General features: G+C 43.7%; 1 protein-coding gene and 1 long non-coding RNA gene across 4 annotated transcripts; one reads left to right on the forward strand and one right to left on the reverse strand.

The window, feature by feature from the left end:
* The first annotated feature begins 493 nt into the window (after positions 1 to 493).
* LOC118350233 (uncharacterized) lies at positions 494 to 15,310 on the forward strand. 3 transcript variants are annotated; one of them, XR_007414021.1, is made up of 4 exons: positions 494 to 584; positions 2,711 to 2,883; positions 8,672 to 8,951; positions 12,255 to 15,310. It is a non-coding gene; the product is annotated as an uncharacterized LOC118350233 (long non-coding RNA). The 3 variants fall into 3 exon arrangements; XR_007414020.1 differs by lacking the exon at positions 12,255 to 15,310 and having other exon boundaries at positions 8,672 to 9,408; XR_007414022.1 differs by lacking the exons at positions 2,711 to 2,883; positions 12,255 to 15,310 and having other exon boundaries at positions 496 to 584; positions 8,672 to 9,408.
* On the reverse strand, positions 11,070 to 11,661 carry LOC118350223 (interferon alpha-3). The gene has a single exon (XM_035696913.2). It carries the CDS (start codon positions 11,631 to 11,633, stop codon positions 11,070 to 11,072), a length of 564 nt encoding a protein of 187 aa, XP_035552806.2. The 5' UTR covers positions 11,634 to 11,661.
* Positions 15,311 to 16,284: the final 974 nt, after the last annotated feature.

Raw genomic sequence — 16,284 nt, forward strand, 5'->3', positions numbered from 1 at the left:
GCCGCTCTTACTTGAAGCTGTACTGTAGTCTTCTGTGTAAACAGGATTAAGATCTGTTAGGTAGTCTGTGTGGGACAGGTTGAGAATCTGACGGCAAGAACAGGTGGCTTAAGCCTTCTTGATGTTAATACTTATCTTTGTGGTGAAAAAAAAAATGACACTGGGTGTTATGCTAATGTTGGCAAATTGAATTTATTTTTTTAATTTTTTTGGCAAATTGAATTTAAATAAATAATAACAAAAGAAAAAAAAATGAAAGTAGGTCCTGTTATACTGGCTTGACTGGGAAGCTATCATTTTCGGATGTCTCAAAAGCGTGATTCCCTGTTTTTCACGATCATCACATTCGGAGGGGCTAGACCAAAGCATCACCTGCACTATTAGCGAGTAGATGATGCACCCCTGAGTTCTGTGCTTTCCTGGAGAAGCAGGCGCCGCCAGCCCTCGGGAACGCGCAAGGCTCCGGCGATGCGCCCCAACGGCCAGCAGGGGGCGCGCGAACTCAACGCGCCGGACCCCCGGCTGCCAGGGACGCTCTCCAGGACGACCGCAGCTGCTCCGCAGGGAGCGGGGTCTCGACCCAGGTGAGGGGCCCGGGCTCCGGGGTCGCGTGGGACCCGGGGACCCAGCAGGCTCTCCCCTGTCGGGCCTGACCGCGGGGGACTGTGCTCCGCGGGGCCGCGCAGCAGTTGAGCCCGGGCGCCGACCAGGGCGTTTCCTGGGGATGCTCCGCGGGGGCGGGGGCGGGGCGGGGAGCCGGTGCGTCTGCAGACCCAGGCTTGCTCTGCGGAGAAAAGATAGGGATGCGGGGCAAGGGGATACGCATCTACAGTCTGGACATGATCTCGGAAATTTTTAAACCCTGCAGTGGAGTGGCTGGGTCATACCACCAATACACGACTGAGATTTACTGGATCCAGAGGCAAAAGGCAAACTCTGTTCCCATATATACTTGCTTTTATTATTTTTACTATTTTAAAATGGTTCATTTATCTTAGAGCATTGAGAGTTGAAAACATTCTTCCCTCTCTTCTGTGTCATTGCCTGACATTTTCCAAAATTGTCAAAGTTGTCAAAGTTAAGGGAAGTCTGAGGAATTGTTTCCAATTAAGAGAAAAAAGGAATGCATGAGTGCTGGATGAAAGACTGGAGCCTGGATTAAATTCTTTAAATATAAAGGAATTGGGGAGGACAGTTGGCATATGTCTCTGAGTGATGGGACTATGTGAATTTTTTCTACTATTTTGAATGTTTCTGTAAGTTTGAAAATAATCTTAAAATAAAATTATTCCAAAATATGAATGCTCTCCTCAACCCCCACAAAATGATGTAATTAATCTGGTAGAGAATCTAGGCAACCTCTTTTAAAAAAAAAAGTTCCCCTGTTATTTGATGATGTAGCTTAGGTTCACAACCAGAGCACTATAATAACCTAGAAGTCCAGAGATTATGTGATCATACTATAGAAGGGTGCTAGTTCTTCTTTCTTAGATGGAGCTGTTCCTGGATGATGGGGAGTGTGGGGGGGTTGGTAATGGAGAAGGTGGGAGAGATGTGAGCAGAGGAGCAAGGAAAGAAGAAATGAGTAGAAGAGTTCAGGTTACAGAAAGGTACTTAATTCAGAAACCCTAGTAGAAAGGAAGGAAACAGAATTGAGGTGGGTGATTCAACAGGAAAAACAACCATAAGTGAGAACATTGAAATGAACCTCAGGGCAGAGTTTAATTTTATTTACAAATGTTTTTTCTCTTTTTTTCCTCTTTAGTGCCCCTTGGGGAATTAGTTGACTCCTAGGTATAGATAGTACTGTTCTTGGTTTTCCCTGGCTTCTTCCATGTTTCCACTATATGAATCCTCCATTCATTACTTTTAATGGTAAATTTTTATAGATATTAACTTTTTATTATTTTTAAGGAATCTGTAAGAAAATTTTATTGTGAGGAGTAATTCAATTTTAGGTAAAGTGTGCATCAGAATTTAATAAGGGAGGAAAGATGTTTTCAATAAATGGGTGCAGTGGGAGTTTCCAAGATAACTTTCCAGCAGCTGGTTGAGTGTCCATGTACTGGCACATCAAGTCACCCATCGAGAAGAGGTCTCGCAACCTTTGTTCGTCAGGCACCTTCCCATCTCAGGAATCTCTGGACCAAGCCTCTTCATTGTGTCAGTGCCAACATGAGAGAGAGGAGAGCAGTGCTGAGCCTCTGAAACTCTCCCAACAGATGCTACTCACTGTGTCCTCAGAGTAGATTTTTAAAAAATTTTATTTATTTATTCATGAGAGACACAGAGAGGCAGAGACACAGGCAGAGGGAGAAGCAGGCTCCATGCAGGGAGCCCCATGTGGGACTCGATCCTGGGATCATGACCTAAGCAGAAGGCAGATGCTCAACCAGTGAGCTATCCAGGCATCCCCTCAGAGTAGATTCTTATCAAACGGAGCATACGCGATCCCAAAGACCTGAAACTCTGTGCTTTTCCTAGACAGAGGACTCGTGCTTGAAATATATTAAAAGGACCATGTGCAAAAAACCATTCCTTGATTTTTTCAGAGAAGGATCAGTAGAAAATATTGTTACCCACTTTAAAAGTGAATAACTTAGAAGACAGGTCTCAAATCAGTGCAGAAACTGACATTATTTGCTATGACTGGCTGCTGCCTTTGTAGACAGAGGAAAGTGAGATTGTCTTACTTTTCCTTGTCTTTCAGCATCAACATAGAGGCGGGAAGAAAAAGCTGAAGGCTTAACAGTAATGTCCTACTCTTGAATGCCAGGCTCTCTGTGGATTAACCTTCAAATCTCTTTTCGGTGAGGCCTCGGGTCAGCAATCACTGAGGAGATCAGTTCCTAGAATCAGTGCTTCTCAGAAATTAATGACCTGGTAGGCCAGCCCCTTAGGAAGGAAACCGGCCTCATCCCGATCCCTGTTGTACTCACCCATTGGAATGAAGGAGTGATTGAATTGGGCCATGAGTCTTGCCCACTAGGTGGTGGTAGGAGGTATAGTGGAGGGACAATTGATTTTAGAGGCAAAATGTGTGGGTCCTACCTTTGTACATATTCCAAATGGTTAACTTTCCTAAGCATCAGACGAGAGTACTGGCCTGCAAATGTCATGGGGATGTTGTGATAATCACTTGGGACCATGTGCCTGAAAGAGTGTTAAAATAACAGAGCCCTGTCCATAAGTTAAGCTTAGTATAACTGTCATTGAACTTTTGACTTTGTGTCCTTATCCCTGGGCATTCAGCATCTAATCTTGAAAGAGTGTATGCCCAAGGGAACATTCTATTCAGTTTCCTACAAGATGCTACCTTTACCCTATGTGACCCAGGGTCATATATTCTCTGTTGGGGGTTCACAGCAAAGGCATTAACTTGGCACCAGACCTTCTCTTCAGAAAAAGTAATTCATCTGTCCTGTTAGTCCTGTTATTTCAAGCATCCTTCTTCCTAGATTGTGGAATGCCAGGCTCCACGTGCAACCTAGAGTTCATATAAGAGGGAGAATCAAAAAGGGATGTGATATCAAGCCATGGAGTGAGATAAAAAGAATATCATGAGGTCAGACATGTAGCAGAATCTGACCCCTGCCAAACCTGTCTGTCCCCATTCTGCTTTCAAAAGTACTTTGCATCTCCTATCTCTTGCAGGTGCCTGCACAGTTTCCTTGGGTGGGTGGCTTTCTAGAACAGTTCTACCAAGATTCTTTCTCTGAGCAGTGACTTAGAGCAGCCAAGGAAGTAGATATGATGTTGTTCATGGAGTCAGGAAAATGCTTCTCAATGTCATCTTTGAGATCCACTAACTCATGGCTCACTCTGGTCTCCTTACCTTAGGCTTCCACCCTCTGACTGGACAGTACCAACCCACTTTCCTTTTTTTCACCATATAACCACTGGATGCTTTTCTTCAAAGAGAGCCCACTTTGTCACCAAATCCCACACTGTCAGACTATCCTTCACCCCAACCTTTGACCTTTTCCTTTCCAACCGAAAACACACTCAGACATAGGACCCTATTTCCAATCCAGACCCCATGTTGTCTTTGGACCACACCTCATCACCTGGCACCCTCCTACCCTGATCCCGCTCTCTCTCAGGATCTCAACAACTCCCCTAAGGTGACATACCCTTTGGATTCCAGTGGTTCAGTCCTCTCCCTCCCTAGTCTTCCATGGCTTCAAGTAAGGGCCACCAAATTTTTCAGCTATGTGAAGCCCTGGACTGTGGCCTCCTGCATGACTTCAGGTGTGTCCCATGACACAACCTTGGATACATCAGGCTTTCACTCACTCTGCCTCTGGGAGCACATTTCCTCAGGTCAGCCAGTCTAGCATCCCCACTCCCTACAAAATTTCTCTGGAAGAAATGTTTCCATAAACAAATTATTATTTTAATTTTTTTAATTTTTAAAATTTATGATAGTCACACAGAGAGAGAGAGAGAGAGAGGCAGAGACACAGGCAGAGGGAGAAGCAGGCTCCATGCACCGGGAGCCCGACGTGGGATTTGATCCCGGGTCTCCAGGATCACACCCTGGGCCAAAGGCCGGTGCTAAACCGCTGTGCCACCCAGGGATCCCCCATAAACAAATTAGAAAATTGATTGATTCTGAGTTATCACATCCTCCAAAGTGGTCTCTATTGTGAGTAGAGATATCTATTTCCAGAATATAATTTTCTTCTGAAAGGAGATTTATATCTTCTGCCTCAGCCACATTAGGGTAAGTTCAAGGTTCACCAGGAGCTCAGGCTTAGAGGAACAGAGGACCAGCTTCAGTTCATAAGGACAGCCAGCTTTGACCTCCTGAAGGTGATCAGGATTAGGGAGGAATGGAGACAGTGGCATTCTACACACACCAGCATCTCAGCTTCTTTCATTTGTGTTTGTGAAGGTATCTCAATTTTAAGATCTTGTTAGTATCAACCCAAGAATATGGGCACCTGGTGGCTCAGTGGTTAAGAGTCTGACTTCAGCTAAGGTCAGAATTTCAGGGTCCAAGATCAAGCCGAGCTTAGGGCTCCCTGCCTAGTGAGAAATTTTCTTGTCCCTCTCCTTCTTCCCCTCCCCTTGATCATGCGCTTTCTTTCTCTCTCAGATAAATAATTTTTTTTTAATACTAACACAAATAGAACAAGAAATACAAATGCTCAGGGGACTTTAAAAGTGAAAAAACCAAAGACCATGACCCAGGACAGAGGCCTAACAGTCCTTCCCTGTGCTCCTTCATTATCTAGAACATTGTATGGTTATGGGGTGGAGTAATTGGGATTGCACAGGCAGCACAGGGCCAGAAACTTCTCACTCAGCCTCTAGAAATGATAAGAGACAAGAAATGTCACATATCCCGAAAATGCAGCTGGACTCTTGGAGCTCTAGGTTGAGATGGGAAAGGGGAAGTCCTCATGACCTTGAATCTCTTAGTGGGGGACAGCTTTCACCAGCTCTCATACTTCCCTCTATTCTGGACACAGGCTGGGAGATGAGCACTGCTCCCCAACATGCATTCACTAAACAGCTGTTTCTCAGGCACCTACTAGGTCAGTCACTGGAACACATGCCAGTTAACAGAATGGGCCAGAAAGAATCCTTCCATTGTGCTCATTTCATGAAGAAGGAAACAGAGCACATGGAGATGAAGGTCATAGAGACAGTTGGGAAGGTAGGTCTTCTGTCTCCCCAGTCTGAGCTCTTGACCACATGGTGGGACAACCACTGTCCACAATAAGCAAAGAGGCTGCTGAGAATCTGAGGGAAGCCTTTGGGATGGTTAACTTTATGTGTCAACTTGGGTGTAATATCCAGATATTTGGTCCAACATTCTAGATGTTTCTGTGAAGCTATTTTTTTAGATGAGATTAACATATTAGTAGATTCTGAGCAAACCAGATTGCTCTCCAAATGTGGGGGAGCCCCATCCAATCCACTGAAGACCTTAATAATGTTGTGCCCAAGATTGCGAATCTGAGAAACCACCAAGGAACCGACACCGATGCAAGCGCACGAGGGTTTATTTACAAGCTCGAGTTTGGGTCCAAGTATACCCGGCACAGCGGAGCAAAGACTTGGACCCCGAAGTGGGTTACAGCTGGGTTTTTTATAGGCTGGTCTAGGGGATTTTCAGAAGGGGTGGAGGAATTTCTCAAGTTCTGTTTACATTCTGATATGGGGCTTTCAAGGGCATTGAGCTCTGTTCTCATTCTAATATGGGACTTTCTACCACAGGTGTGGGCTCTGTTGTCTTTCTGATATGGAATTCTCTGCCGAGGACAATTCTGAGCTCTGTTGTCTTTCTGATATGGGATTACCTGCCGAGGACATTCTGCAGTTTTTCCTATAAAGTTCAGCTCTTATTCACAGGGGCCTAAGATGGCTGTACTTGTGCTAATGCTAAACTTGAGGTGGAATGGCCTTGATTTTTCTCAGCTTCCACAAATAGAAAAAGACTGACCTTCCTGGAGAAAGTGAAACTTGTGCCAGCAGACCACATTTGTAGCTCTTCCAGGGGTCTCCAGCCTGTGGGCTTCTCTGCAGATATTGGATCTGCCTGTCTCCACAACTCATGAGCCACTTCCTCAAAATAAATCTATATTTATAGTCTGGTTCTGTTTCTGGAGAACTCTAATACAGTCTCAGAGAATAATTTCTCCAATCCCCATTTTTTGCTAGGCACAGCAGGCACCCTTCCCTAAAGGCAGACATTAACAGTATGATTAACTTTGTCATCACGTTCCTCACAACTGTTACACACCATCTTGTCTCCTTGAGGTTGATGGCATTTGTCAAACACTTCACTTGGCAGTAGTGTTTTCTCAAACCTGAATTTGGATGGGGTTTGCATGAGGCTGTGTATGAACTGTCTTTTCTGCTTTTCTTGCACTTGCAATCTCAGGCTCTGAGTGCCTCCCTCCCCTGACAACTAGTCATCCTGCAACTGGCCTTTAAATGTAGCCCGAGGCAGAGAACCAGACATGCAGCAAGCAGCCCCAGGAGAAAGCAGCCAGCCAACAACACCACTTTGCAACTGAAATGGATCACACTTGACATCAGTGCAGCCCACAGCCCTGGAGAGCACACAGTTGCTGAGCTTCTTCAGTTCTTCATCCTCCAGCTACAGCTGCCTCTTACAGGCCCGCAGTTCTCGATGCCCACTCTTATTTTATTGAGCAAATGAGTTCCTGTGGGAGGAATCTTCCTAATGACTGACTTTAAGGGAAAGTTGACAGACTCCCTTTTAAAATACTCAGGCAGTAGATTTTTCTGCCAATTGAAACAAGTTTGCAGCTGGCCCTGGAGTAACCCTTCTCCCAATACTGTGCAGGCTGCTGTCATGTCAGTGTCATCCATCCGGGGGACACTCCTATTAGCCACATGTGCATAGGACAATTCTGTGCTCCCAGCAACCACTTGCATCTTCTCAGTCTCAAGAAAGACGTGGAGAGACAGTTGACTCAGCGCTGCCCGTTCCTATCGTTCCACCTGCCGAGGACATGTCGCTGAGCCAGTGGGCACTCTCACAGCTCTCCTGTTCCAGGTTCTGAAGTTGTTCTTGACTCTCAACACCTTCATGTTTCCAGATGTGTAGTTGCACTGTTTTGAGCTAATGAGCATTCTGCACCTTGTGGGATCAGAACATAGCAGTGCCCAAACACAGGCACAGATGAGGCCCTGGATCCTTGGGTGTAGACGTGTGGGTTGGGTTCCTTGTATTTAGTGTGTTGCTATGCAGGACTGGACATCTGAGGGCCTTGAGCTCCACAGCACAGGAATCAGCAGGCAGGGAGGGTGGTGGGAAGCTGAGGGCACCCTGGCTTCTGAAGCTGGCAAACCTTGGCTGCTTGCAGCTGGTGCTGCACGGTGATCTCCCGCAGCCCATGATGGGCACCTGGGTGCCAAGCTCTGTCTCCCCACCAACCATCGCAGGTGGACTGGAAGTGCCTGGGGATGGAAATTTAGTGGGGATTGCACTCTCCTTACCCCTGCCTCTGGTCCTGTGGTTTGGTTCCCCAAGACTTTCCAGTATTTAAGGATCAATACTCTGGGATTGATACCAAATGTGCTTATATAGAGATTTTCAGAGCAAGACTTACTCTTTGCTCTAGACAGAATAAGGAAACTATTTTTGCCTGCATTAAAGTCTCTGGTTGTTGACAAGTAACCTATTTGTAGCCTGAAGGGACATCCTCAGAAAGAGTTCCCATTTCTGCTTAGATTCCAGGCCCCACCTCCAGTCTTGGTCACCGCCCTAGTCACACGTGGCCACCAGGGGGGCGGTCTTCCCTAGGGAATTCCATTTCAATCTGACCCTGCTTTCTGTTTCCTTTTAGCCACAGCTGCTGTTACATCACATTTGATGGAAATCAAAACAAAGCCTCGGTTGCAGGTGTTTCTGCAAAACCTAGAGATTTCATTTGATTTTTTTCTTTATACTTGTGACAAGCTGCTCTTTAGGGAAACCTTTAAACTGAGACCACAACAGAGCAGGAAGCCCTGTGTGAATGGGCTGAGAGGTCAAGAGGGTGAATGCCCAGGGTGCTGTGGGGACTTCTGCCTTGGAGAGGAAGGAAACTGTTAGGACAGGGGAATGTGTCCTGGAATGTGGAGGGGAGGGCAGGGGTAGATGCCATAAGGTTAAAGAAATAACATGTTCTTCTGCACTTCCATCTAGGTATGTATTGTCTATCCTCAGATATTCATACAAGCCACCATGTCATCACTGAATATAAGACCCTTCTTTGGAATGAGGAATGAATTGGTCAGCCTTCTCTAGAATTCACAACGGAATTCTGGTTTTTGAGGCTTTTTCCATTGGAGGCCAGTTATTTAAGCATAAGACACACAATTTGGAAGATTTGTAGAAAGAGACAATATTCTCATTTATAGCCATCTGAAGAAAAATAAGACAATACGTACCACATTTTAAGTTGTTACTCATGGAAGATGCAATGGTAGGTGCCTTTAATCTGCATGAGTTCAGTTAATATTCACAATATTCTGTTATAAGCGTTAAATCTGTTTTTTACTCTTGAATTATACACAATTCACTCTTGTTCTATGGATTTCCATGATTAATGTTGTATTTTCAGCTGATTTCCACCAATTTTTTTCTTTGCTTTTAAATTAAGAAAGAGAATGCCTAACTCAGCTTTCCATTCTATTACTGAAGAAAGTCTTTCTTTTGTCCATGAGAATTTTGTTATTTGAGGATCCACCAAAGATTATGATATTCGGGGGCACCTGGGTGGCTCAGTTGGTTAAGTGACTGCCTTTGGCTCAGGTAATTATCTCAGAGTCCTGAGTTGGAGCCCTACATCAGGCTCTCCACTCAGTGATGAGACTTCTTCTCTCCTCCTTCTCTTTCTGTGATCTCTACTGCTCTCAAATAAATAAAAACTTTAAAACAAATACTGTGATATTCATAAAATTAGGAAACATCACCAGTGAGTAACATAAAAGAATTCTTATCCTACCAAACTCACTAGAAAAAGAAGTGTGATATTAAGCCCTTGTAGTAAACCAGGGTCACAGTAATGGGTAAATAACCTAATTAATAAAGCCAATAATTCCAGGAACATTATTTTATGAGTAGTAATAGATGATTTGATGAAGGATTGAGTTATCTATTTCTGCCTAGTGAGTTCTTAAAGATGAGCAGCTTGTTGATATAAAAGGTAATGAGAACCAAGACAGGATAACCATTGTACGTCATTAAGTCATGATTCTAAAAAAATACAATATTAAACACATTGAGGTGATTTACCAGAACATCAATTCCATGAATTCACTCAGAAAAGACATATGGCATAAAAGGGCAAAGTAGGCACAGAAAATCTAACCCCATTATTACCAGATCCCACAATACATTCTTCTCCACCTCGGAGGCACTAATTTCTCTTATTTATACTCCCAACTACTCTAATGTGATTTCTGCTTATTCATCCACCAAACCTACTCTCGGGAAGGTCAACAGTGGCTTCAATTATTCTGACATAGTGGACAGTTTCAACCTACAACTTCCATGAATCCACTGTGATCTCCTAAACACATTTCTTTAAATACACTCATCACCATCCTGTCTTGTTATCCATGTACTCTATGGCCATGATTCCACTGTCTCCTTGTGGCTCTTTCCCCCCCTCCGTTTGGTGGTTGGAGATCCTCAGAATCACATTCATGTCTTCTTCTCACACTACACCGTCTCCCCACATGGCCACCTCTGTTTCTGGCCTTTTCCATGCTAGATACAGACTTAAGCCATGGTGTTTCTTGCCTATTGCAAGCTTACCGCTCCCCTGACACTGGGCGTTTGTGCCTCCATGTTTACCGGTCACCTCAGGAGGGGTCCACCGCTTTTATGTGTACTTCTTGAGATTCTCCAATCTAGAATCAGGTGAGAGAGAATTCACTTTTCTCCCTTTTTCATTATAACACTAAATATGATGATCATTTTTAGGTTTCTATCCCTATAAAATTAGAGATATGGACATCAGGAACTGTATGTGTCATGGCCTATATTCTAAAGGCAATTGACAATTTTTTTTAGAGGAAGTCACTTATTACTTGATGTTAATGTAATATAATGGGTCAATGCATTCTGCCGGCTAATTTTCTACAAGTTGCAAAATTCATGGTAGTCTTTCAAAAATACTTTCCACAGCAAAAGTTCAATAAAGACATGAAAAACTGATTAAATATAAAGAATATATATTTTATTATATTGCTGCCACATAAAGGTACACATAATAGTGTGTGAAGAAATATAAACCTTATAAATATTTACATGAATAAATATTTAAATAGATAAATAGACACCGGCATGGTCATCTGAAAGTGACTAGCACTTATAGCGTTGACATGTTGCTTAATATTACAGAAGACAGAATATTCAAGGGTGCCAGGGTGGCTCAGTTGGTTAACCGACTGCCTTTGGCTCAGGTAATTATTGACAAATTGATTCTGCTTATGTCACTGTTACAGCAGAAATGAGCGTCTCTGACACAGCAGAACAGGGCAAGTGTGATATTATTTGTCAGACAGAATCATTTCCTTGGGGACCTGGGCGGGTCTCATTTCCTCCTCCTTACTCTTTCTTGCAAGATGGTCAAGGAGAAGAAGGATCTCCCGATTTCTGCTCGGACCATCTCCCAGGCACACGGGCTGTGGTTCCTGTCTTGCAGGTAGAGGGAGATCCTTTGGAAGTAGGTCCTCAGGGTGGAGTCTTCATGCATGAGGGGGGTCTCGGCCAGCCCTGCCTCCTGCAGGGGACAGGCATCCAGGTCATCCAGCTGCTCAGAGAGCCCCGAGCACAATTCCTCCAGGAGGGTCATGTTCCAAGGAGCAGAGGACATGTTCGTGCAGAAGAGGTGGAAGACCTTCTGGGTCATCACGTGGACCACAGAGAGGGCCTGCGCCTCCTGGAGCCGCTGGCCATCAAACAGTTCCTTGGGGAAGGCAAAGTCAGTGGTGTAGTGGTCACAAGAGCTGGCGGAGAGTCTCCTCATCTGTCCCAGGAGCGTCAGGACCCTCCAGTTGCGCAGGCTGTGGGTGTCGGGCAGGTCGCAAGCCAGACAGCACAGGGAGTGGCAGCTGAGCAGCACCAGGGCCACCGAGAAGGAGCAGGGCAGGGCCATCGGGGATCCTGCAGGGGCTGTGGGCCTGGCTGCGCTGGGCAAGTGTGGGAACCGCGGCTTCAGCTTCTCTGAGCATCTTCCCTCGTGTGTGGGGCTTAAGTAGGCAACAGGCACGTTTTCAATTTCTGAACGTCTCCCTCACTTTCTACTTCTCTTTTTGCTTTCCCTTATGCACTTTCTACTTGAGAGCGTGGGTTTCCCACCCAATTTTTTTTATTGTCTCTTTACTTCAGTGTCTTTGATTATTAATGTAACTGAACCTTCCATGAAAACTTAGTAACACAGATATACAATATATATATTTATGTTGTGTTTATACCCCTGCTTTATACATAAAAAAGAAAGTGTAAATTTTGCTGTTTATTCAACTCAGGGTGTAGAATGACTAAAAATTTAATCCTGAAAGTTAAATTTGGGGTACTGATGCTTCACTGGATAACTAGATTTGATTAGCAACTTCTAATTTTTACTCACACACTTGAAATATAAAAAGTACATTTGCAAATTAACAATTTCTAGAAAGACATAATAATGATGTCAATGTACTTAAATATTTAGAATCATTTCAAATTGCTTACAGCAATTGAAAAATTAATTTCTTTACTTCACATTTGTTTTTAGGGTGCTGAGTTATTGCGGCTTCGAACAGAAAGTGCTTTTTAACTTCACCTCCCATGAGATACTCATCATGTTGTTGTTAAAATTTTTTCTGTTTAGCAGTAGATAGAATTACTGATGTGTGGAATAAATTTTGCAGCATTAAGTCATAACATATCATCTATTTGTATTAAATTTCCAAAGCCCACCTCTCAACAAAGCTCAAACATCAGCAATGTCCTCCAGACTGCCAATGGAGGTTCACAAGTAAGCAAAATTTACCCCTCCCAGTGTGACTTTGAGATCCAGGAAATGATGGAGAGAAAGTCCTCTAATTCTAGGCTATTCAGTTAGCCCTGCAAAATATCTTGCAGACATTGTGTGTATCTTCCACAAATTCAGTGTCATTGCTTCTCGTGTGATACTCAGTAAAACCCAATAAAAGACAATAAACTACTGAGGACTAAGGTTTTGTTAGACCACTCCCAGGTTGAGCTTCAGAGTACCACAAACCCTGTAATGTTAAAGATTTGTTCACAATCCTAAAACTACTGGTTACACCTTGGAGGCAATTGTAACAACTTACCACTGGTGGAGGAATGATGGTAATGGGAGAGACTCTGCAGATACAGAAGGAGAGAGGATGTGAAAAAATGCAGTAACTTCTCACTTTTGCTGTGAATATAACTGCTATTTTTAGAAAGTATATTTTTGCAAAAGTTCATAAAAGCCATAGAAATTGGCTTATTACACTAACAGAGTCAGTTCATTCCAGGAAAGAGGTGTTTTGTGTTTTTTTTTGTTTTGTTTTGTTTTTGTTTTGCTCTGGAGGAACAAACAGTTGGCCAGGGGACATACTTCTACATAGAACACAAGCCACCTCTCCAGACTAGCTCACTGTCTTAGTCCATCCTGGCCAGTGGAGGGCACTCATCTCTTGTAAATATTGTGCAGGGCCACTGTACAGCAGTCTCCTGTTTCTATTTCCTTTTTGCTACAGCTACACTTACATCACTGCAGCAGGGACATTCACTCTGGTCCAAAAATAGTCACCAGGAGAAAAAAAGAGAACAAGGCTTCTCCTATGAGAGTTTCTAAAAAACCTAGAAATTTCAAACAACTTTTGCTCTTACTTGGTGGCTTTGTAATGGGAAATAAAACTGCCAGAGAGAAACCGCAACGGAAAAGGAAGCAGCTGTGTGAATGGGAAGGAGAGTCACAGAGCTGGGCAGAGCTCACTGGGGGTTTCTACACTGCGGGGAGGGAAACTGTGTGATTTGAGAGAGAAAGGATGGGATCTGGGGAAACAGGGAGGAAGGGGGAATGTGCTGTGTCGGAATGTATAGGGGATGTGTACCTACATATAGTGCATATGTGTACATAGTATATTATTATGGAAAGAGTAATATACAATTGATGAGCCACCCATTCTCAACCAGGTATTTTAGACCATCAGCAGTTTATAGTCAGTTATAAAGAGAAATCTAGGAGAAGTTCATTATTCTCTCAGAGATCTCTGAAAAAAATAAAAAACAAGAAAACAGCCATCATCTGTTAAATTCTCGCTCAATGGAAGATACTAGATACCTTTAAATGTGCTACTTCGTTGTTACAACAGCTCTAGGAATATTCCTACTCTATATTTGGGTAAACAGTTTCAGAGAGCTCAAGAGAGTTTCTCAGGAGCAAACAACTAGATTCACAGCAAAATCCAGAGACCATGCATAATCCTATAGCACATGTCATAAATTACTCCTTAAGACTCATCTTGGGAAATTCTCAAGCTTCTCTTCTTCCATCCTTTCTGAAGATCGATCTTCCCTGGTTGTGTCCCACTTATACCAGCTGCACTATCTCTCTGCCCTTGCAGGCTCTTCTTCTTTTTCTCAGCCTTAAAAGTTGAAGTTTTTTTGAGCTTTAGAGCATCTTCTCATTCCACACTCAACTCAGAAGGAAGGACATTCAGTCCTCCAAATATGCAACCAACCATTGCAATTTAATGTCTCCAGGAGGTACACAGTTGGAGATCCCAGATTCACATCTGCCTCTACCAGTGGGAAGTCTGCTCTCCCCTCTCCCTGACCTCCCTCATTCAAGCTCCTGCTGAAAGGAATCCTGTGTGCTCTACCTCTCATTGTACCATGAAACATAAATGGAATGCATTAAGCTTGATGGCTGCTTTTACATCTCTTTCCTCTTCCAAATGGAAAGCACCAAAAGAATGGGCTTTCCTTTTTTCACCTCAATATTCTCAGAAGTATAACAATGTAACCTAGAAATAAACAGTTTTAATATATAACTATATATTAACAGTTTAATATATAACTGACTGGAAAAGTGAATGAGTGCATTGAATTCCCCCATGGATTCTCCAGGATGGGTTTCAAATTCAGGCTACTTCTCTTAAGAATAAAAAAATCCAAAATGTCTTCAGGAGAAAAAAATTCATAAATTAAACAAGAAAATAATAAAAGACAAAGGTGGAAATAGTTTATCTGAACACACTATTAAGTGAACATAGTATTATAAGAAAAAATATTTTATTTTTTTAACTATCGTAGATACCCTACATATTGTGGCATAAATCATGGGAAAGATGTATATATGAATACATTGACCCCTCAGCACATAGTCACAGTAATTTTCAATTCCTGGTCTGATATTTTCAAAATCTCTAGGATATCTTAGTCTCATTCTGATGCATGTTCAGTCTCTTCAAACTGTACTTTTCACCAAAATGTTTGATGTGTGTTTGTGGACAGCTGATTGGGATGAACCTGGTAAAAGGAACTACAGAAAATTGGCCTGTAGGTGAGGTTTTATGTTTCTCCTGCTAGCAATTGGGGTGAGCTTACAGTTTGTTGCAGCCAAGCTGTCAGAGGCTACATTCCTCTGGTGTCCCTGCTTCTGTGTCCCCTAGAGCCTTCTTTTTTTTTTTAATAATAAATTTATTTTTTATTGGTGTTCAATTTGCCAACATACAGAATAACAACACCCAGTGCTCATCCCGTCAAGTGCCCCCCTCAGTGCCCGTCACCCATTCACCGCCACCCCCGCCCTCCTCCCCTTCCACCACCCCTAGTTCATTTCCCAGAGTTAGGAGTCTTCAGATACTGGCTGTCCTTTTCAGTTGTAGTCCCAGTATTATGTGGGAATCCTGTTGATGTGCTGATAGGTATGGGGAAAGAGGGTGCTCTACAAACCTAGATTTCAGGGTCACGCTTTAAGTGAGCCTGTGCTCCTGGCTGTGTCATTCTCAAGAGCTCCTCAGCTTTTCTGCCACCCTGCTGGGAAGACAGGAGAGTTACAGTGGCTTGGGATCCTGATAGCCCTTGCCCCAGGTCAATTAGGCTCTGGAAGGTTTCCCTGAGGAAAGGCCTTTGGTAAGGAGAAGTGGAGACTAGGAGTATTTCAGAGTGATTACTTCTCCCCTCCCGCTGCTGGAAAAGCCATCAGATTTTTCTCTGATGTACAGAGGGGGAGCCTAGTGGGGATTCTGAAGGCAAAGCTCACAAACCTGTGGGCCTTACTAGGTCTGGAGCCCCGGAGCTTGTAACTTTCAAGGTGGAGGACACAGAGCCTGAAACAAGCTTCAGTTCCAGATTGTGTTCCTACCAGTACCTGCTCCTGGTAAGGTGTGGTTCTCTGTATCCTCCTCTTCCTCCAGTTCCCAGGGAGAGGCTGGCCCTGTGAGCTCAACTGGGAATGGATCTAAGGAGGGCTGTTGTTTTCCAATTGTCTTGCATTTTGTCGTTGTTGTTGCTGCTGTGAGGTCAGGACTAAGTTTCTAACTGGTTACGTGTTGAACAAGACACCCGAGGATCCTGGGATATGTGAACATGAGAACGACCTCCTGTAACTGTCTCCAAGGGAGGGATGCCCTTACACAGACTCATTTCCACAGAAGCACTGTGACCTCGGATTGAGTCATTTAGCTCAGTGCATTCTATGACTGAAGCAGAAAGAGAGTCCTTAGAAAGACTGAACACATGGGCATGTGACCTGGTGCTGTAGTGAAGAAGATCATTTCCAGGTCCCTTTCCCACTTCTTCCT

The sequence above is a fragment of the Canis lupus genome, chromosome 11 (assembly GCF_003254725.2).
Source record: "Canis lupus dingo isolate Sandy chromosome 11, ASM325472v2, whole genome shotgun sequence".
NCBI lineage: Eukaryota > Metazoa > Chordata > Mammalia > Carnivora > Canidae > Canis > Canis lupus.

What these genes read in the sequence shown, in the direction of transcription:
- LOC118350223 (XM_035696913.2), bottom strand. Translation starts at nt 11,633, where the DNA reads ATGGCCCTGCCCTGCTCCTTCTCGGTGGCCCTGGTGCTGCTCAGCTGC.